Source organism: Trichechus manatus, unplaced genomic scaffold (assembly GCF_000243295.1).
Source record: "Trichechus manatus latirostris isolate Lorelei unplaced genomic scaffold, TriManLat1.0 scaffold00024, whole genome shotgun sequence".
Classification (NCBI taxonomy): Eukaryota; Metazoa; Chordata; class Mammalia; order Sirenia; family Trichechidae; genus Trichechus; species Trichechus manatus.
This window is the reverse complement of record NW_004443960.1, coordinates 8,301,373-8,317,254: the sequence shown is the minus strand read 5'-3', so window position 1 is coordinate 8,317,254 and position 15,882 is coordinate 8,301,373. Positions and strand designations below refer to the sequence as shown.

The window sequence follows — 15,882 nt, the reverse complement described above, 5'->3', positions numbered from 1 at the left end:
GAATGCAGTCAGCCCTGGAATGAGCAGTTGTGACAGAGACTATATGGCCTACGGTCTCAAATATTTACTATCTGGCCTTTTACAGAAAAAAGTTTGCTGAGCCCTGGGCTAGGGTATTAAATAACATTAGTGAATTGGTGATATTTTCTTAGGTATAATGATGATACTGTGGTTATGAAACAGGATGTCCTTGCTCTGAAGAGATGAATGCTAAAGGATGTAAGGGCAACGTTCTACAAAGACAGCAGCTTAGAAGGTGGCTCAGCAAACCAAAATGAAACCAAACCCGTTGCCATCCAGTCGATTCCGACTCATAGCTACCCTACAGGACAGAGTAGAAATACCCCATAGGGTTTCCAAGGAGCGGCTGGTAGATTCGAACTGCCACCCTTTTGGTTAGCAGCCGAACTCTTAACCACTGCGCCACTAGGGCTTGGCAAAGGATAACTAAGAAAAAAAAAGAGAGAGACAGAAATAAAGTTAATATGACAAACTGTCAACCACTGTTGAATCTAAGCGATGGAGATATGGGTGTTCTGTGTACTACTCTTTCAACGATCATGTACATTTGAAATTTTTCATAATGGAAAGTTGGAAAACCAATTCACCTAGGTTTATGTCTCCCTTCTTTTTGCAGGCTATCGTAAATACCGTCTTTATATGGAACAGCATTTTTTAGCAAAGTACACAGCACAACAAAATTCTACTAGAACAGCGACATGTGCAAAGCCCGGAAGTCCATTCTAATTAGCTTTTACCTTTTTAGGTCGTTCCTTGTTTCAGCAACTGCAAGATAAGACAACCCATTCTTCTGCTTCTGGATTTTATTGTACTTACCAGTGTTTGTGAATGCATATAATGAGGAAGAGAAAGGTTGTATAATGAATAGCTCTTTTACTAAAATATATATATATTTTTACCTACAGCACCCAACATAGAAATAATTCTCCTTTAAATTATCGATAGTTTTTTGAGTGTAAAAATAATTTACGTTTACTGCAAAGAATATCATGTTTCAAATGTTTTAAGAGAATACACTGTAGGTTACCTATCCCGGTTTCTTTGCTATTTCATACTTTATACTGAAAAAAACCCATTGCCGTCAAGTCGATTCTGACTCACAGTGACCCTGTACGACAGAGGAGAACTGCCCCATAGTTTCCAAGGAGCAGCTGGTGGATGTGAACTGCCGACCTTTTGGTTAGCAGCCATAGCACTTAACCACTATACTTAGTTATTCTAATTTTCTGGGAATCCAGAGCATTTCCTGAACTGCATACTCGGAAACTGAAACAGCTTCCACCTTAACATGGTGGCAGGAAATGGCAAAAGTGGCAAATAACAATACCCTGAGGCCCAGGGATGGACCAGGTCTGCTATGAAACTGAGAAAGTCATTGCTTCACTAGGTCTCAGTTTCCTTATGTGTAAAGAGGGAGTAACAACTATTCTTCCTGGGGTGGAAGAGAGAGGAAGGAGGGTTGAAAGGGTCCAATGATTAGTGCAAGTCTTGGAAACGTAAACCCTAGACCAGGGGTTGACAAACTACAGTCCACCAGCCAAAGTGAGCAGCTGTTTGTTTCTGTCAATAAAGTTTTACTGGAACATGGGCCATGCCCGTTCATTTACATATGGTCTATGGCTGCTTTTGCAGAGTTTAGTAGTTACTACAGATTATATGCTCCACAAAGACGAAAATTTACTATTCGGCCCTTTACAAAAACAGGAATTTCCGATTCCAAACAATTATGGATTTTTAACAGCCCACAAGTGGGAGATCACTGGATCTCACAGCCAAAAGAGGTCCTTGGAAACTTGCTTCCCACTCCCGGATTTTGCTTTTACAGGCAACGACAGGTTTCAGCTAAGATCAACATCTTTGCAAACACCATATGGAATAGGTAATATGCCCATTTAAAGGGGCAGATGCTCAGGCTCAGAGAGGTTAAGTGACTTGCTCAAGGCCACACAGCTGTCAAAAAAGTGAAGCCGAGACTCAGGTAGGTCTGTTTAACCCAGAAACCTATATTCTTAAGATCAGGCTACATGACACAGCTCGTGGGTGACAGGAGGAGAGTGCATAATTGGTAAGAGGGCCTGAAAACGAAAACCAAACCAAACCCGTTGCTGTCGAGTCGATTCCAACTCATAGCGACCCTATAGGGCAGAGAAGAACTGCTCCACAGGGTTTCCAAGCCATCAGTACCCAGGGCTGGCGACGAAAGTCCAGAACTGCACTTCCCAACCCAGTGCAAGCTTTCTACCCTGAAGGGTTTTTCGGTCCCGTCCTATCTCTTCGAGCACCCTGAGGTCTTGCAGAGCTGGTTAGGGCTTACTTCGCATCTTTCCAGGCACCCAAAACACAGTTCAGCACCCCAGGAAAAGTAGGCAGTCATTAACCGACTTTGAGTGGTCCTTAGCCGCCCTCGGTGCCCACCCAGGGCGGTCGTTAGTCCAGTCAGAACGCATCAGGGGGCCCCGCACCGGCTGCCGCCAGCCCGATGGGTACCGCCTACCTGACGCGGGGCCGTCAGAGTCCCGTCCACATCGAAGAGGCACAGTGCTGTATCAGCAGCCGCCATCTGTCCTGTTCCGTCGGCACCTGACATGACTCGTTGGCACCCGGAACTTGGCCGGAACTTCCGGGTTCGGCACCCGCGCCGCAGGGCACGCCGGGACGGGGAGAATCGGCTCCCACGATACCTGAGACTCGCATCAGCCACTGGCTCTGAACCACAACTCCCAGAATGCAACACAACCTTACACGTTTCCGTAGTATGAGCATGCGCTCTTAGAGGTTCCTGGGGCAGGCAGGATTCACTTCCGGCAGCGGGTTGTGGGGCTATGGTAAGAAGGCGGGTGGTGGGAATTTAGGGAGGTGTCACGCTTTCGGGGTCGGTGTCAGGGTTTGGGGCAGGCATGCAGGGCGCTTGGGTTTCTGAGTCTGAGAGTCCGCGGGAGGAAGCTCCGGCATGGGTTACGCTTTGCTGTTCCCTGTGTCCTGAAGTCACGTGGACCACTGAATGGGATAGCTAAAACTGAGCGTTCACCGTGCATCACACACTGTTGAGGGTTTTAAAACCATAGTCTCATTCAGTATGCTCTGACTCCCCATTTTGAAAAATGAAACTGAGGCTCAGAGAGGTTGAGTAACTTGCCCAAGGATACACAGCTAGTGACCACTGGGGCCAGGATTGAAACCCGGATCTGGTTCCAAAGCCCAGAGCTCTTTCCACGGCACAAGGCTGTAGAACTGTGCACCTAATGCAGTCTTTGTGCTGCGTGTTGGGGCCTCCCTCTCCCTCCTTTGCTCTTTGCCCTTCCCCGAACTAGGCTAAGAGAAAACAGCAGTTCCGTCCAGCACCCAAGCTAACTCAAACCTGACAGATAAAGTGATAGCTATCTCGCGGATTTTTTTCTAGTCCCCCACTAAGACACTGATTGCTTAGTTTCCTGCTTGGGGAAATGTTCGCACAGAGTTGTGGATCCAATGCCCAGCCCTGAGTTGGCTCTCTCTGGGTATTTGTTGAATGAATGAATGCTGGACCTTCTTTTCTGTACCTACTTGGAACAGTTTAAGGGTCAGACTCCCTCCCAGTCACACTCACTGTGTGTCCTTGGGCAAATTTCTTACCCTCTCTGGCCTTAGTTTCCTCAGTGGTAAAGTGGAAGTAATGGCACCTATCTCATAGTTGTCGTGAAGATCTGGCTTTAACTTTCCCTCTGTCGCTGGTGATCCTGGCGACCTCCCACAATTGTTGGGAGCCTCCATGGGACCTGCTTTGTTTGTTTGTTTTGTGATTAGCATGGTTGAGTTCCATGATAGAAACGGTTTCCCATCTCTCTTCCAGGCTGCCCTCCTCCGAGCTGTGCCCCGGTGGCGGGGGCCGGCTGCCTGGGGGAGGCCGCGCCATGGGCTGTGGTGCTGCAGTGAGCAGGATCCCAGCAGGTGGGTGGCAAGCAGGCCACCCACCATGAAGGAGACGCCATCAGGCACAGAGACAGAGAAATTCCAGATGGTCTACCGGTTTGACGCCATCAGAGCCTTTGGGTTCCTGTCTCGGCTGAAGGTGGCGCAGACGGCCCTGACAGTGGTGGCCCTGCCGCCAGGCTTCTACTGGTACTCCCAGGGCCTCATGACTCTCAACTCCCTGTGCCTCATGGGCGGGGTAGCTGGCTTCGCCTTTGCCATGCTGTGCTGGATGAGCCATTTCTTCCGGAGGCTGGTGGGCATCCTGTACGTTAATGAGTTGGGCACCATGCTGCAGGTGGCCCACCTGACCTTCTGGGGCTGGCGACAGGACACCTACTGCCCCGTGGCTGATGTGATCCCTCTCACGGAAACCAGGGACCGGCCCCAGGAGGTGTTCATCCGTATCCAGCAGTACAGTGGGAAGCAGACTTTCTACCTTACTCTGCGCTATGGACGCATTCTGGACAGAGAACGATTCACCCGGGTGTTTGGGATGCTGGACGTGCCCAAGTAAACTACTAGGAGCTGGGTTTCCAGGTAGCCCTGGGCTGCCTGGATCTCTTAACAGGAAGGCTGAGGGTCAGGCGAGGCTGAAGAAGAGGAGTAGGCAGCTGGAGACTTTGCCAGGGCTCCTAGGAACATTATGGCGACCCCATGTGTGCAGAATAGAACTGTGCTCCATAGGGTGTTCAAGGCTGTGACCTTTCAGAAGCAGATCACCGGCCTTAGAGTTGCCATGACTCGAAATCGACTCGATGGGACATAATAACAGCAACGCAGGAACTTGTGTTATGGGATGAAGAAATTCATGAGGCAAAAGCTAGTAACCAGGTTTAGTAAAAAGGCCCTGTGTGCAAATTCTCACTGCACTTGTGTATGACATTCAGTCGGATAATGGCCAGAAGCTTCTGGTAAGAGCTGGTTCTTGGAGGAAGCTGTTTCACGTTCCCCCAAGCAGTGCACTGCTGTGGAATCAGAAGGCAGAACGGTGTGGCCAGGGAGCAAGGATTTGGAATCAAAGACTTGGGTCCTCTGAACCTTGGTTTTCACATCTGTAAAATGAGGAGTCCTGCCTGTCTCGTGAGCTGGGCGGGAGAATAAACAGTGTCAAAGTGCTTTGTAGACTCAACAGCCCTGAGCAAACGTTGAGCATTACATGAGAGGTTAGGGCCCTGTGAAAGGCCGCCGGGTGATCGGGGGATTTCCCAAGCCCCGTGCTCTTCCCCCTCGTGTGCCCAGCGTTCCCAGCAGCAGAAGGAACTGGTAGGAAGCCTAGGATGGGCCACATCTTCCCGGCAGGCTGGTAACTGCACACTGACTGGCAGGGGTGACATCCAAGCAAGCACAGCAGCCCCGTGGGATTTTGTTCACCACCCAGAGGTCTGAGGCTCCCACATTCCGAAGGTTTTGCCGTGTAATAAAGACCAATGAACTAGATGCTGATGTGCTGGGCGTTATTTTATAAACAAAAGCCAGTTAATAAACCAGTAACCAGTTTCCAACTCGGACTCATGGCAACCCCGGGTCTGTCAGAGTAGAATTGTGCTTCACGGGGTTTTCAATGGCTGATTTTTTTGGAAGCGGATCACCAGGCCTTTCTTCCGAGGCGCCTCTGGGTGGATGCGAACCTCCAACCTTTCAGCAGCCAAGTGCGTTAACCGTTTGCGCCACCCAAGTACTCCGTTAGACAAGTAAACATGGAATTACAAGTGTTGGCAAGTACAGTGAAAGAAGAGCGGGATGGTCTGAGGGAGACGAGCAGGAGGGGCCCTGGGGAAGGGACATTTAAGTGGGAGACCTGAGTGTGGTAGGAGGCAGACACAGCTTGTTTCAGGCCGAAGGAAAAGGGAGTGTGAGGTTCTAAGCTGGGGAAGAGCAGGAGCGTTTGTTTGCTAAGGAGGAAAGGAGGCGGCCTCTTTGGTGGGAGTGGAGGGAGGGAGGGGAAGGCAGGACCGGGGAGGATGCTGGTTTTATCCTAATCACTGTAGGAAGCTCTTGAAGGCTGGAGAAGGAGAGAGAGCAGGGGAAGAAAGTTTGGGAGTTTTTAAGAAAAGGGAGCACTACCTTTCTTGTCATTTTCATTCACGTCAGTGAAAGATGCAAATGAAGCGCACAGCCTTACTGATTTGTTTCAGCCGTTAAATTCCTGCCGGCTGTGAATTCCTGTCAACAGGAGCAAGGTGGGCTGGGGAGTGTGATGGGTGTCCTAGGATGTTCAGAGACACTGTGCACTCCCCAACACCCGGGTTTTCCTACATGGAGGGGCTGTGTATGTGGGGGCATTGATACGCTCCTCGCATGTAGTGATTCTTCAATTGTATTGAAAAAAAGAAATATATATATATATTTAAAAATTTTATTGTGGTAAAATGTGTAACAGACAGTTTGCCATTTTAACCCTTTTTCAGTGTACGATGCCGTGACATGAATCTCATTCACCGTGCGCTACAGTTACCACTGTCTGTTTCCACAAGTTTTTCATCACTGCAAACTATGTTATATATATTTTGCCACAATAATAATAATAAGAGTAAAAAGCAAATGGGTCTCAGCCTTGGCTCCCTGTGCAGAATCCCCTGGAGAGCTTTTTTAAAATCACCCAGGCGCAGGCGTTGCTGTGTGAAGGTTCCCCAGGTGGTGCTAATGTGCACGCAGGGTTGACAGTGGCCGACCTAAGGCATCACTACTTTTGAGCCTGCGAGGGATTTGCACTAGGTAAGAGCCCTGATTCTCACCAGCCCTGGCAGAACGGAGCCTCCACTTCGACGCGTGGTCTGCTCACATGGTGCCAGCAGAGGGCACACAGAGCAAATGCATCATCGTGTCCATTTAGTCCCGAGCTAAAATCACACATCTCCACGTGCTGAAGGGAAGTGGTCAGGGCTTCTGCAGGGCACCTTCAGGGCCGTGCCTGGTCCCTGCTCAAAACAACCTAAATCAACAGCAGCAAAAACAGTGAAAGTCGCCTTGCTCAACCTTTGTAGATTCTGGTAGAACCAGGTCATGTGTGTGTTATGCTTCTTCGATAATTCCAAGGCAGTCCAGGTATGGAGAATCACTCAAAGGGGATTTACCCTTCCCCAAAGCCGGGATGGGCTATAAAGCGGCTTTCTCAGAAAACAGAAGTCTTTAGATTTGGGTGGTGGATATATTGGCAATTCCCCCCTTAACAACAATTCCAAAGCAATTAGTAGAAAAACTCAGGTATATGAGCGTGTTCGCAGAAGTGTTTCTAATAGCAACAAAACAAACCAAACATACACGAAACCAAAACCGAAACATGGGACGCACACAAAATCCCGAGTGGAAATCGGTAGGTTTTCATTAGCAGGGGACACAGCTAAATGAATGATGGCGTCCCCATACTATGTGATCTATGTGGCCCTTTTAAAAGAATGATGTTGAACTACATCTGCTGATACGGAAAGATGACCATGGGTCGGTGTTAAGTGAAAAAAGCAAACCATGGAACAATGCAGTGTGATCTTGTGTTTAAAAAAAAAAAAACAACCAAGCATTCCAAACTGTTAACAGTGGTTGCCTTTGGGGAGAGGATTGAGGATGAAGGGGGCCCACCCAGGATGAGATAAAGACTTCTACTTTCCACTTTATAACCTAGTATTGTTGAAAAGGGAGCCCTGGTGGCACGGTGGTTAAGTGCTTGGCTGCTAACCGAAAGGCTGGCGGTTTGAACCCACCAGCTGCTCCATGGGAGAAAGACGTGGCAGTCTGCTTCCGTAAAGACTTAAAGCCTTGGAAACCTTAAGGGGCAGTTCTACTCTGTCCTGTAGGGTCACTATGAGTCGGAATCTACTTCATGGCAGTGGTTTTTTTTGGTTTTTAGTACTGTTAAAAGTTTTCATAATCAACATGTCATTCATCTTAACAAATGAAAAACAAATGCCCTTCCTCACCATGCCAGTTTTCTGGGCAAAGAGAAATTTTCTCAACCATGAACTCCAATTCTGGACCCAGATGCTGGGTAGATAGTAGGAAACATTTAGGCATTGAAAGCAGCCATGATATTTGCCCTTTGTAGAACGGCTTTCCTTCCTTTCTGCTGAGAAAAGCCTGAATTTGGGGCCACTCCCTACCCTGTAAACCAGAGGCCGTAGAGTCAACCCCAACTCATGGTGACCCCATGTGTGTCAGAGTAGACCTGTGCTCCACAGGGATTTCAATGGCTGATTTTTCAGGAGTAGATTGCCAGGCCTTTCTTCAAAGGCACCTCTGAGTGGATTTGAACCTCCGACCTTTCAGTTAGCAGCCAAGCACATGAACTGTACCAGCCAGGGACTCCCCACACCGTGGCTGTGCGGTTTGGACACAGGAGGTTGACATGGCCTGTGGTCTATCTGTTTCCATGTAATGGTCATCCGGACCGTGGTGAGGTCTGCTCGCAGGGTACAGTGCATGGCACACGGAAAGCACAGCCCGAATGGTAGCTGTTGGTCTTACTACACAAGTTACCAAAAATGAGACTTTTACCTTGTCATAGGCCAGATGTCCCCACCCTGCATCAGTTAATAACCATGCTTAAGGCACTCCCCAGATCAGATTTTATGGGCCCAGCTGCTTGTGCGGACAGCCTGGGATGAATTTAACAAGTGGCTGATGCTGGGAACTTTCCTTCTGTTGCTGCTTTATGACTTCAGAACCTGCAGGTCCCCAAGTGGAAAGTCCCAGGACCCCTTTGAACCCCAGGCAGAGTCCAACTTTTACGGCCTTGTTTTGATCCTGTGGCATTCGCCTATAATATCTTAACTGATTAGAGTTAATCAGGCAGGGCTGATCCCATCTGGCCACGTTTATACTGACTCTAGAGACAAAACATTCGTTTTACTGATAGACCACTGAAACATACTCCAGGATTCGTGTGGGCTTGAACTGGTGTTAGGAAGTAGACTTAATATTTACAAATGGGAACTTAACCCTGAAAGAAATACAGTGTTATTTAGAACTACCATATATTTACACAAATAACGCTGCCGTCTAAGTTTGTTTGCCAGCCCCCCCACCCCGGGGTATTTTCATAAGCATCGCTATGCTAATTTTTTGTTTTTTACAGCAACATGTGGGACACACTCAGCTATATGTGAAGTAGTGAGAGAAACTAACATATTTCAAAACAAAAAACCACAGGACAGCTGTGCTCCATAGGGTTTTTAATGGTTTGTTTTTTAGGAAGCAGACTGCCAGGCCTTTCTTCTGAGGCACTTCTGGGTAGACTCAAACCTCCAACCTTTCAGTTAGCGGCTGAGCCCATTGGCCATTTGCACTACCCAAGGAGTCCAAGAGCTATATATGGTTGTTGTTAGATGTCATCGAGTCTGTTCGGACTCACAGCAACCCCATGTACAACAGAATGAAATGCTGCCTGGTCCTGCGCTATCCTCACAGTCACTGCTGTGTTCGAGCCCATTGTTGCAGCCACTGTGTCAGTTCATAGGTGCTTAACAAATACTTGTCAAAGAATTATTGAACAAACAATTTTCCGACCCCAAAAAGGCCACATTCACTCTAATGTTTCCATTATAAATATATTTTTTTTATTTTAAGAATACTGATGAACACAGGAAACGGATTTAATTCACGGAATTGTGCGTATGGTCATCAGTTACATTGTGACAAGTGGTTAATTTCTTCATCATTTATTGGCACTGTCAACAGAATACTGTAAACAAGATCACTTCGTATGCGTGAGTTGGTGATGCTCCCTAGCTATGGTTTGCTACCATGAGCTGATACGTATATATATATGTATATACATATATATATATATATAGTTAGGTCTAGACATATAGATATATTAATGTTGTACACAATTTTGCATGGTTACTGAGTGTCAGTAAAAATTATAAAAAAACATCCATTTTTAATAAAAGTGAGGATGTACTAAGACTTGCGATTACTGGACCTTGTTTTCTGTAAAAGTGACAAGACTTGCTAGAGACGTTTACTGAAATTGATGGCACTGACGTATGATGGGGTCATTTCCAGACCGTTGGCCACAGAGGCTCTTCTTCAGGCTCTGCCCTAGACGGCGGCCTCTCCCCTGTGCTCCTTGTGTTCGCACTAGCCTCTTCCAAGTTTCTACATCTTGAGCTCTGCACAGAATCCTTTCCCTTGAATTCCTTCCACTCTACCCCTACTCCCAAAAGAGGATGTCTCAGGGACTCATTATGTCCTCAGTCAGTAAGAACTTGTTGATAAATGGCTTAACAATTTTCACGAGAAGTAACTTCTCTGGGTAAGGAGTGAACAGTGAGTCTGGAAATGGCTTTCCAGATAAAATGATTTCATTCCTCAGTCAATGCCCAGTGAGGAGAGAACAAGATACTGGAGCCACTCTCTCCACCTAAGACGTCTCTGGTTGTGCCCTGGCTTAAAAACCCTTTGAGACTCCAAGAACCTTACTAAAGGTTTGCACCCAGTGCTAAAGTTCTCAGAGAAAGAATACTTAAGCCAGTGAATGAATTATGGTTGGGTTTGCATTTTGTTTGTCTGTTAATAAGACCTTGAACCTTGGGATATTGCCTGTGGAATCTGGCTGCTGTCCCCTTTCAGCAACAGTCTTCCTTGCCTTGTCTGTTTGGTGAACTCCTGCCCATTCTGCAAAACCCTGCCCAAACATCACTTCCTCCCTAAAGCCTCCTCTGATTTCCTGATGCTCCTTGCATATACTTCTGTTTTAGCAGTTACATATACCTCTGTTTTAGCACTTGCCACTCTGCTTTACTTACTGGTTTAAGAGTCTGTTGTCCCTAGTGGGAGATGAGTCCCTTGATATATATAGCAGGGACTATATTTTTTTTTTTTATCTTTGCATCCCTACTGCTTAGCACAGGGCCTGGGATGGAGCAGGTATTTAATCAAAGTTTGATGACTGAAAGACTGAATGAATATACAAATGTGTGCAAACTTGCAGAGAGAGGGAGGCAGACATCTCCATTCAATGGCAGTGCAAACAGCCTTGGACATGGCCCCCTGTTGCCGTCGAGCTGATTCCGTCTCATAGTGACCCTATAGGACAGAGTAGAACTGCCCTATAGGGTTTCCAAGGAGTGGCTGGTGGATTCGAACTGCCGACCTTTTTGATTAGCAGCGGAGCTCTTAACCACTGCACCAGCAGGGCTGCTTTTGGACATAGCAGAACTCATTAAAAGCAACGGATTTGCACTGACGGCAGAATGCAGTGTGAACCGGAATTCATAGATCTATCCAAGTTTGTTAAACACGTGAGTGCCTTTCATTCCTTAACAAAAATAGGTCAATGACAAAATCCATTGAAGAGTGGAAGCTAAAAATAAAATACTTGGAGATCTTTGGATGATTAGTTATTAAAAAGTCCAAGTGCTGAATCAGGAGCCTTGATAGGCTCGTCTGCCATGATGGTCAGCCAAGGCAGCAGGATTGAAGTGCTCCCTTTTGGACAGAGAATAAAACCAGACTCTCTTAGGCTACTCACTAAACAAAACTTCATCGCTCTAGAACTGTTTAGAAGGAGGATTTGAGGTCAAATCAGTTCCAAGGACGTCTCGCCTCCAGCAGAGATACTTTAGCCTCAGCCACAGCCCAGTTCAGCATTTAAGTTTTGTCTGCCTGTAATCTGCACACTCAACTCAGGAAAAGCTCTCATTTCGTTTGGCAAGTACAAGAAAGCTACCCTGAACCATGCATGGGGCCGTAGTGCCTTTCACTCTTGAAGCTTAAAAAGAAATCTAGCCCAGCAACGGACTCTTCTGATGGAACAGCAAAGCTGTCCACAGGGCTCCCCAGAAGCTGAGCAACGGTGGGCAAGCAAAAGCTGGAGAAAGAGCCTCCCAGGTTGAAGGGTCAAAAACCAGCCCCGGGATGCCACTGGAGGCAGGATGGCGTGGCTGCTGCCCCAGGCCCTGGCTTACCCTCCCAAAGCAACAGGCACGTGAGCCTGACCCTTTGGCTCACGCATGTCCCCTGGTGCTCAGGCTGCAGCTTTCCTTCCATGGTCTAGGCTGACACTTAGCAGTGAGGACAAGCAGGTGAGAGTCTGGGGATAGGGGACGGTGATTAAGAACCCTGGGAGATGCCACTCAGAGATCCTCCAAGGGCAAAGGACGCCAAGGACAGTCACAGTTTAGAGCAATCTCCAGATGCACCAAGATGGCAGCCCTTCCCAAACCCCTAGGCTCGGTCCCAGTGTCCCCGTGTTACTGCTGTCACACGGTCTTTTCTGTCTCTCTCGACTGTGCATGGGATGTGCTCAGAGCTCCAGAGATGGGGTGAAAAGGTGAGATTGTGATTGTTTGCATAGGGCAGAGGGGAAGCCAGCATCCTTGATCACAGAATATGGCATTTGAGATGGACCGGAACCCAGGAGTCCTGGCCACCAGTCCCAGGAGCAGGTCCAATCCCCTTGACTGGCTTCCAAAGAAACCTGGGGTCAGAGGTGGGCAGAAATATGGACAGGGCCCCGACAGCCCTCCACAGAAGACACTGAGCAGGGCTTAAGCCGAATGTCTGGGCTTAAACCAATGTGCTCCATTGGCTCTGCAGGGAGGAAGGTCAAAGCCAGCCCCGCCCTCCCCTCCTCCCCTCCTCCCCTCCTCGCAAACCACCACCAACATCCCCTCCCCACAAATAACCCTTCTGTCTGTGCGTTCACCTCTGATACGTTAAGTGAAAACATGAATTGGGCAAACTAATCAATTTGACAACTGTTGAGATCAGGGCTTTCTCAGAGTGGAATGGAAATGGCTTCTTTACTTGAAGTCGGCTAAGATGTCGCTGAAAATATTGAGGAACAGATGCGCGTGGTGATCCCTGAAGACCATGGTAGGACGGAAACGGATGGATTTGTTGCCACAGCCCCCCAACACCACACCTGGAAGACGAGGCGGGAGGCAGGTTAGGAGCTTGGGCTCGTGGAGTCACACAGCGGTGAGCGCTGGAAGGGACGTTCGCTGCTAGTGGTTCCACTCCTCCATCCACGTATCATTCTATCCGTTCAGGCTTCTGTCTCTCTTTCCTTCCATCCAGCCACCCATCCTCCATCCCTGTCTCTCTCCCGTCATTCATCTCATCCACCATTCCCTCCCTCCCTCCCTCCCTCCCACACATCCAGCCACCTTCCTGCCTACGTTCCTTTCCACCTATCTACCTTGAAATCCTGCTCTATTGCCCCGGAACTAGGTCTACTGATAGAGGAATCCTGAGAGGAAGTCCTTGCCTTCCAGGAATTCATGGTGGGGTGGGAAAACAAAACTAGTAAACAAATACATTGCAAAAGCGTGGGCCGAATCAGAAGCATGGATGAGATGCGGCGCTGTCCCGGGCAAGGGGCAGATCCTGCTTATTTAAAAGGATACCATCACCATTTATTAGCTGGGTGTCCCTGTCTAGGTTGTTCAGCTCATTGCCCCTGCCCTCCAGGTCACTGTCAGGATTCCATAAGGTGGCACAAGAAAAGACCCGACACTGTGCTTGGCACTGATCTCTGACATTATTCCTGTTTAAAACTCCAGTGACTTCCCACAGCTCTCAGGAGGAAGTCCTGCCTCTGCAAGCTGGTCCGCCAGGCCAGGTGAGGTGGGCCTAGCATCCCCTCCCCACCTCCAGCTTCCTCCCCTGCCAGTCTGTTGTCCTCCCTCAGCCCGCTCCATTCTTTCCATTTTCAACACCTCTATAAGCCCTGTAGGAGCCCTGGTGGCGCAGTGGTTAAGAGCTCAGCTGCTAACCAAAAGTCAGCAGTTCAAATCCACCAGCCGCTCCTTAGAAATCCTATGGGGCAGTTCTGCTCTGTCCTATAGGGTTACTATGAGTCGCTATCAACTTGATGGCAATGGGTTTTTCAGATATAAGCCCTGTAAGGAGCCCTGGTGGTGCAGTGGTTAAGCACTCAGCTGCTAACCTAAAGGTCAGTGTTCAAACCCACGAGCCACTCCGTGGGAGAAAGATGTGGCAGTCTTCTTTCTTAAGGATTAAAAAAACCAAACCCACTGCTGTCGAGTCATGGCAACCCCATAGGGTTTTCAAGGCTGTAAATCTCCAAGGAAGCAGACTGCCACATCTTTCTCCTATGGAGCTGCTGGTGGTTTCAAACCGCGGATCTTTCAGTTAGCAGGTGATCCTTTAAGGATTTAAGGATTAAATTTAAGGATTACAGCCTTGGAAACCCTATAGGGCAGTTCTACTCTGTACTATAGGGTCACTATAGGGTCGCTATGAGTTGGAATTGACTTGACAGCAATGGGTGTGGTTAACAGGTTTATAAGCCCTGTAAGAAGCCCTGGTGGTGCAGTGGGTAAGTGCTTGGCTGCTAACTGAAAGATTGGTGGTTTGAACCCAGCAGCCACTCTGCAGAAGAAAAGACCTGGCGATCTGCTGCTATAAAGCTGACAGCCTAGGAAATCCCACGGGACAGTTCCGCTCTGTCACATAGGGTGACTTGATGGCACACAGTGACAATGATAAGCCCTGCGCTGCCTGTGGTCATTGCACATCTCCTCCCTGCCCTAAATGCTTTCCCGCATCATCACCTGGCCAACCCCCATTCATCCTCCAAACTGAACGTAAAAGGCTGTTTCCGAAAGGAAGCCTTCCCTGACTTTCTGGTCTCAACGGTTTCCCCAGCTGGTCACCCTCTTAGCCCGGTTTCCTCGTCCCTAGGACGTAACCATAACTGCAATTGATTATGGATGAGATGCTGTGTTTAATATCACCCCCTCCTGCTAGACCGTAAGCTCCTTGAAGGAAGGGACCCTGGTGGTCTTGTCCATCATCGTGACTCTTAGTGCTGGCCCATGCATGTTCCCCGTGAGTATTTGTTGAATGAATGAATGTATAAAGGGATCTCACTGGTCTAAAGAACACTCCCGCGGACCACCTGACCCCTGTACTTAACCATATCCAGCATGCACGCTGTGTGATGCTGGGCACTTGAGGAAGCTCGGCTCCCACTTCTGGCCCCTTACCTTTGTTTCTGGCTATTAAAATGAGTTTATTCCGTATGGATTCATCTGGAGTGTCAAAGGAGCAGAAGGTGCCTCGTCCTCTCGCTCGGCTGATGAACTGAGGGTACCGGGCCTGCAATGGAGGTGGGGCAAAGCCAGGGTCGACACCTGCCGTCTGTGGTCTAGTCGGGTCCAATGGGGGGAGTTCCTCCAGTGCCCTCCTCTGACCTCCCAGCAGTCCCCACCCAGGCTTAGCAGAGTAACATTTGTGTGTGGGGGGGGTGTGTGGTGGACAGAGCAAAGACGAACAGTTATAATGGAGAGCTGAGCTGTTCAGTGAGGTAGCCATGAGCCACACACACCTGTTGAAAAGTGGTCACACTGGGTCCAAATGGAGGTGTGCTGTAAGTGTAACATACACACCGGATTTGGAAGACTTAGCATAAGAAAAAGGAGCCCCAGGGGCACAACGGTTAAGCACTTTGCCGCGAACCAAAAGGTTAGCGGTTCAAACCCACCCAGCAGCTCCATGAATGAAAGACCTGGTGATCTGCTCCCATAAAGATTACGACCTAGAAAATCCCATGGGGCAGTTCTACTCTGTCACACGGGGTCACCATGAGTCGGAAATCAACTCGATGGCACCCAACAACAGTAAGAGTATAAGAAAAAGAATGTGAAATATTGCGTTAACTATTTTAACATTAATTATGTGTTGAAATTCTGGATATATTGGGATAAGGAAATTATTAAAATTAATTTTACTTTTAAGATGGCCAGTAGAACCCTGAAGATTGTGTATGTGTTCGCATTCTATTCCTACTGGCCAGGGCTGCCACAGAGGGACAAGTACAAGGTGGTACAGAGGTGGGAGTAATTAACATACCATCGAGGGTGACAGGGACGTGTGTGGGGAGGCTTCTCAAAGGAGGGACGTCAAAGTTGGTTTTCAAAGACCAGCGGAGTTTGGGAACTGGGC

The 15,882-nt window shown here is 48.4% G+C and overlaps 3 protein-coding genes across 6 annotated transcripts in view; 1 reads left to right on the top strand and 2 right to left on the bottom strand.

Annotated features, from left to right (window-relative positions):
• The window catches only part of PMM2 (phosphomannomutase 2), a 26,094-nt gene extending 23,479 nt beyond the window's left edge, over positions 1 to 2,615 (bottom strand). Inside the window, exon 1 of one of the 4 annotated variants that reach the window (XM_004373242.2) lies at positions 2,516 to 2,615. In XM_004373242.2, the coding sequence (XP_004373299.1) occupies positions 2,516 to 2,608 (93 nt within the window). In that variant the 5' untranslated portion in view covers positions 2,609 to 2,615. The other 3 variants (XM_023728455.1, XM_023728454.1, XM_023728457.1) reach the window with 3 other exon arrangements.
• A 212-nt stretch (positions 2,616 to 2,827) lies between these two features.
• Positions 2,828 to 5,393, top strand: TMEM186 (transmembrane protein 186). Its single transcript, XM_023728452.1, has 2 exons — positions 2,828 to 2,846; positions 3,851 to 5,393. Exons 1-2 carry the CDS (start codon positions 2,844 to 2,846, stop codon positions 4,484 to 4,486), a joined length of 639 nt encoding a protein of 212 aa, XP_023584220.1. The 5' UTR covers positions 2,828 to 2,843; the 3' UTR covers positions 4,487 to 5,393.
• A 7,320-nt stretch (positions 5,394 to 12,713) lies between these two features.
• The window catches only part of ABAT (4-aminobutyrate aminotransferase), a 36,231-nt gene continuing 33,062 nt past the window's right edge, over positions 12,714 to 15,882 (bottom strand). Inside the window, exons 13-14 of the mRNA XM_004373428.1 lie at positions 14,925 to 15,036; positions 12,714 to 12,835 (exon numbers count right to left, since the gene is read on the bottom strand). Of these exons, the coding sequence (XP_004373485.1) occupies positions 12,714 to 12,835; positions 14,925 to 15,036 (234 nt within the window). The remainder of the gene's footprint in view (positions 12,836 to 14,924; positions 15,037 to 15,882) is intronic.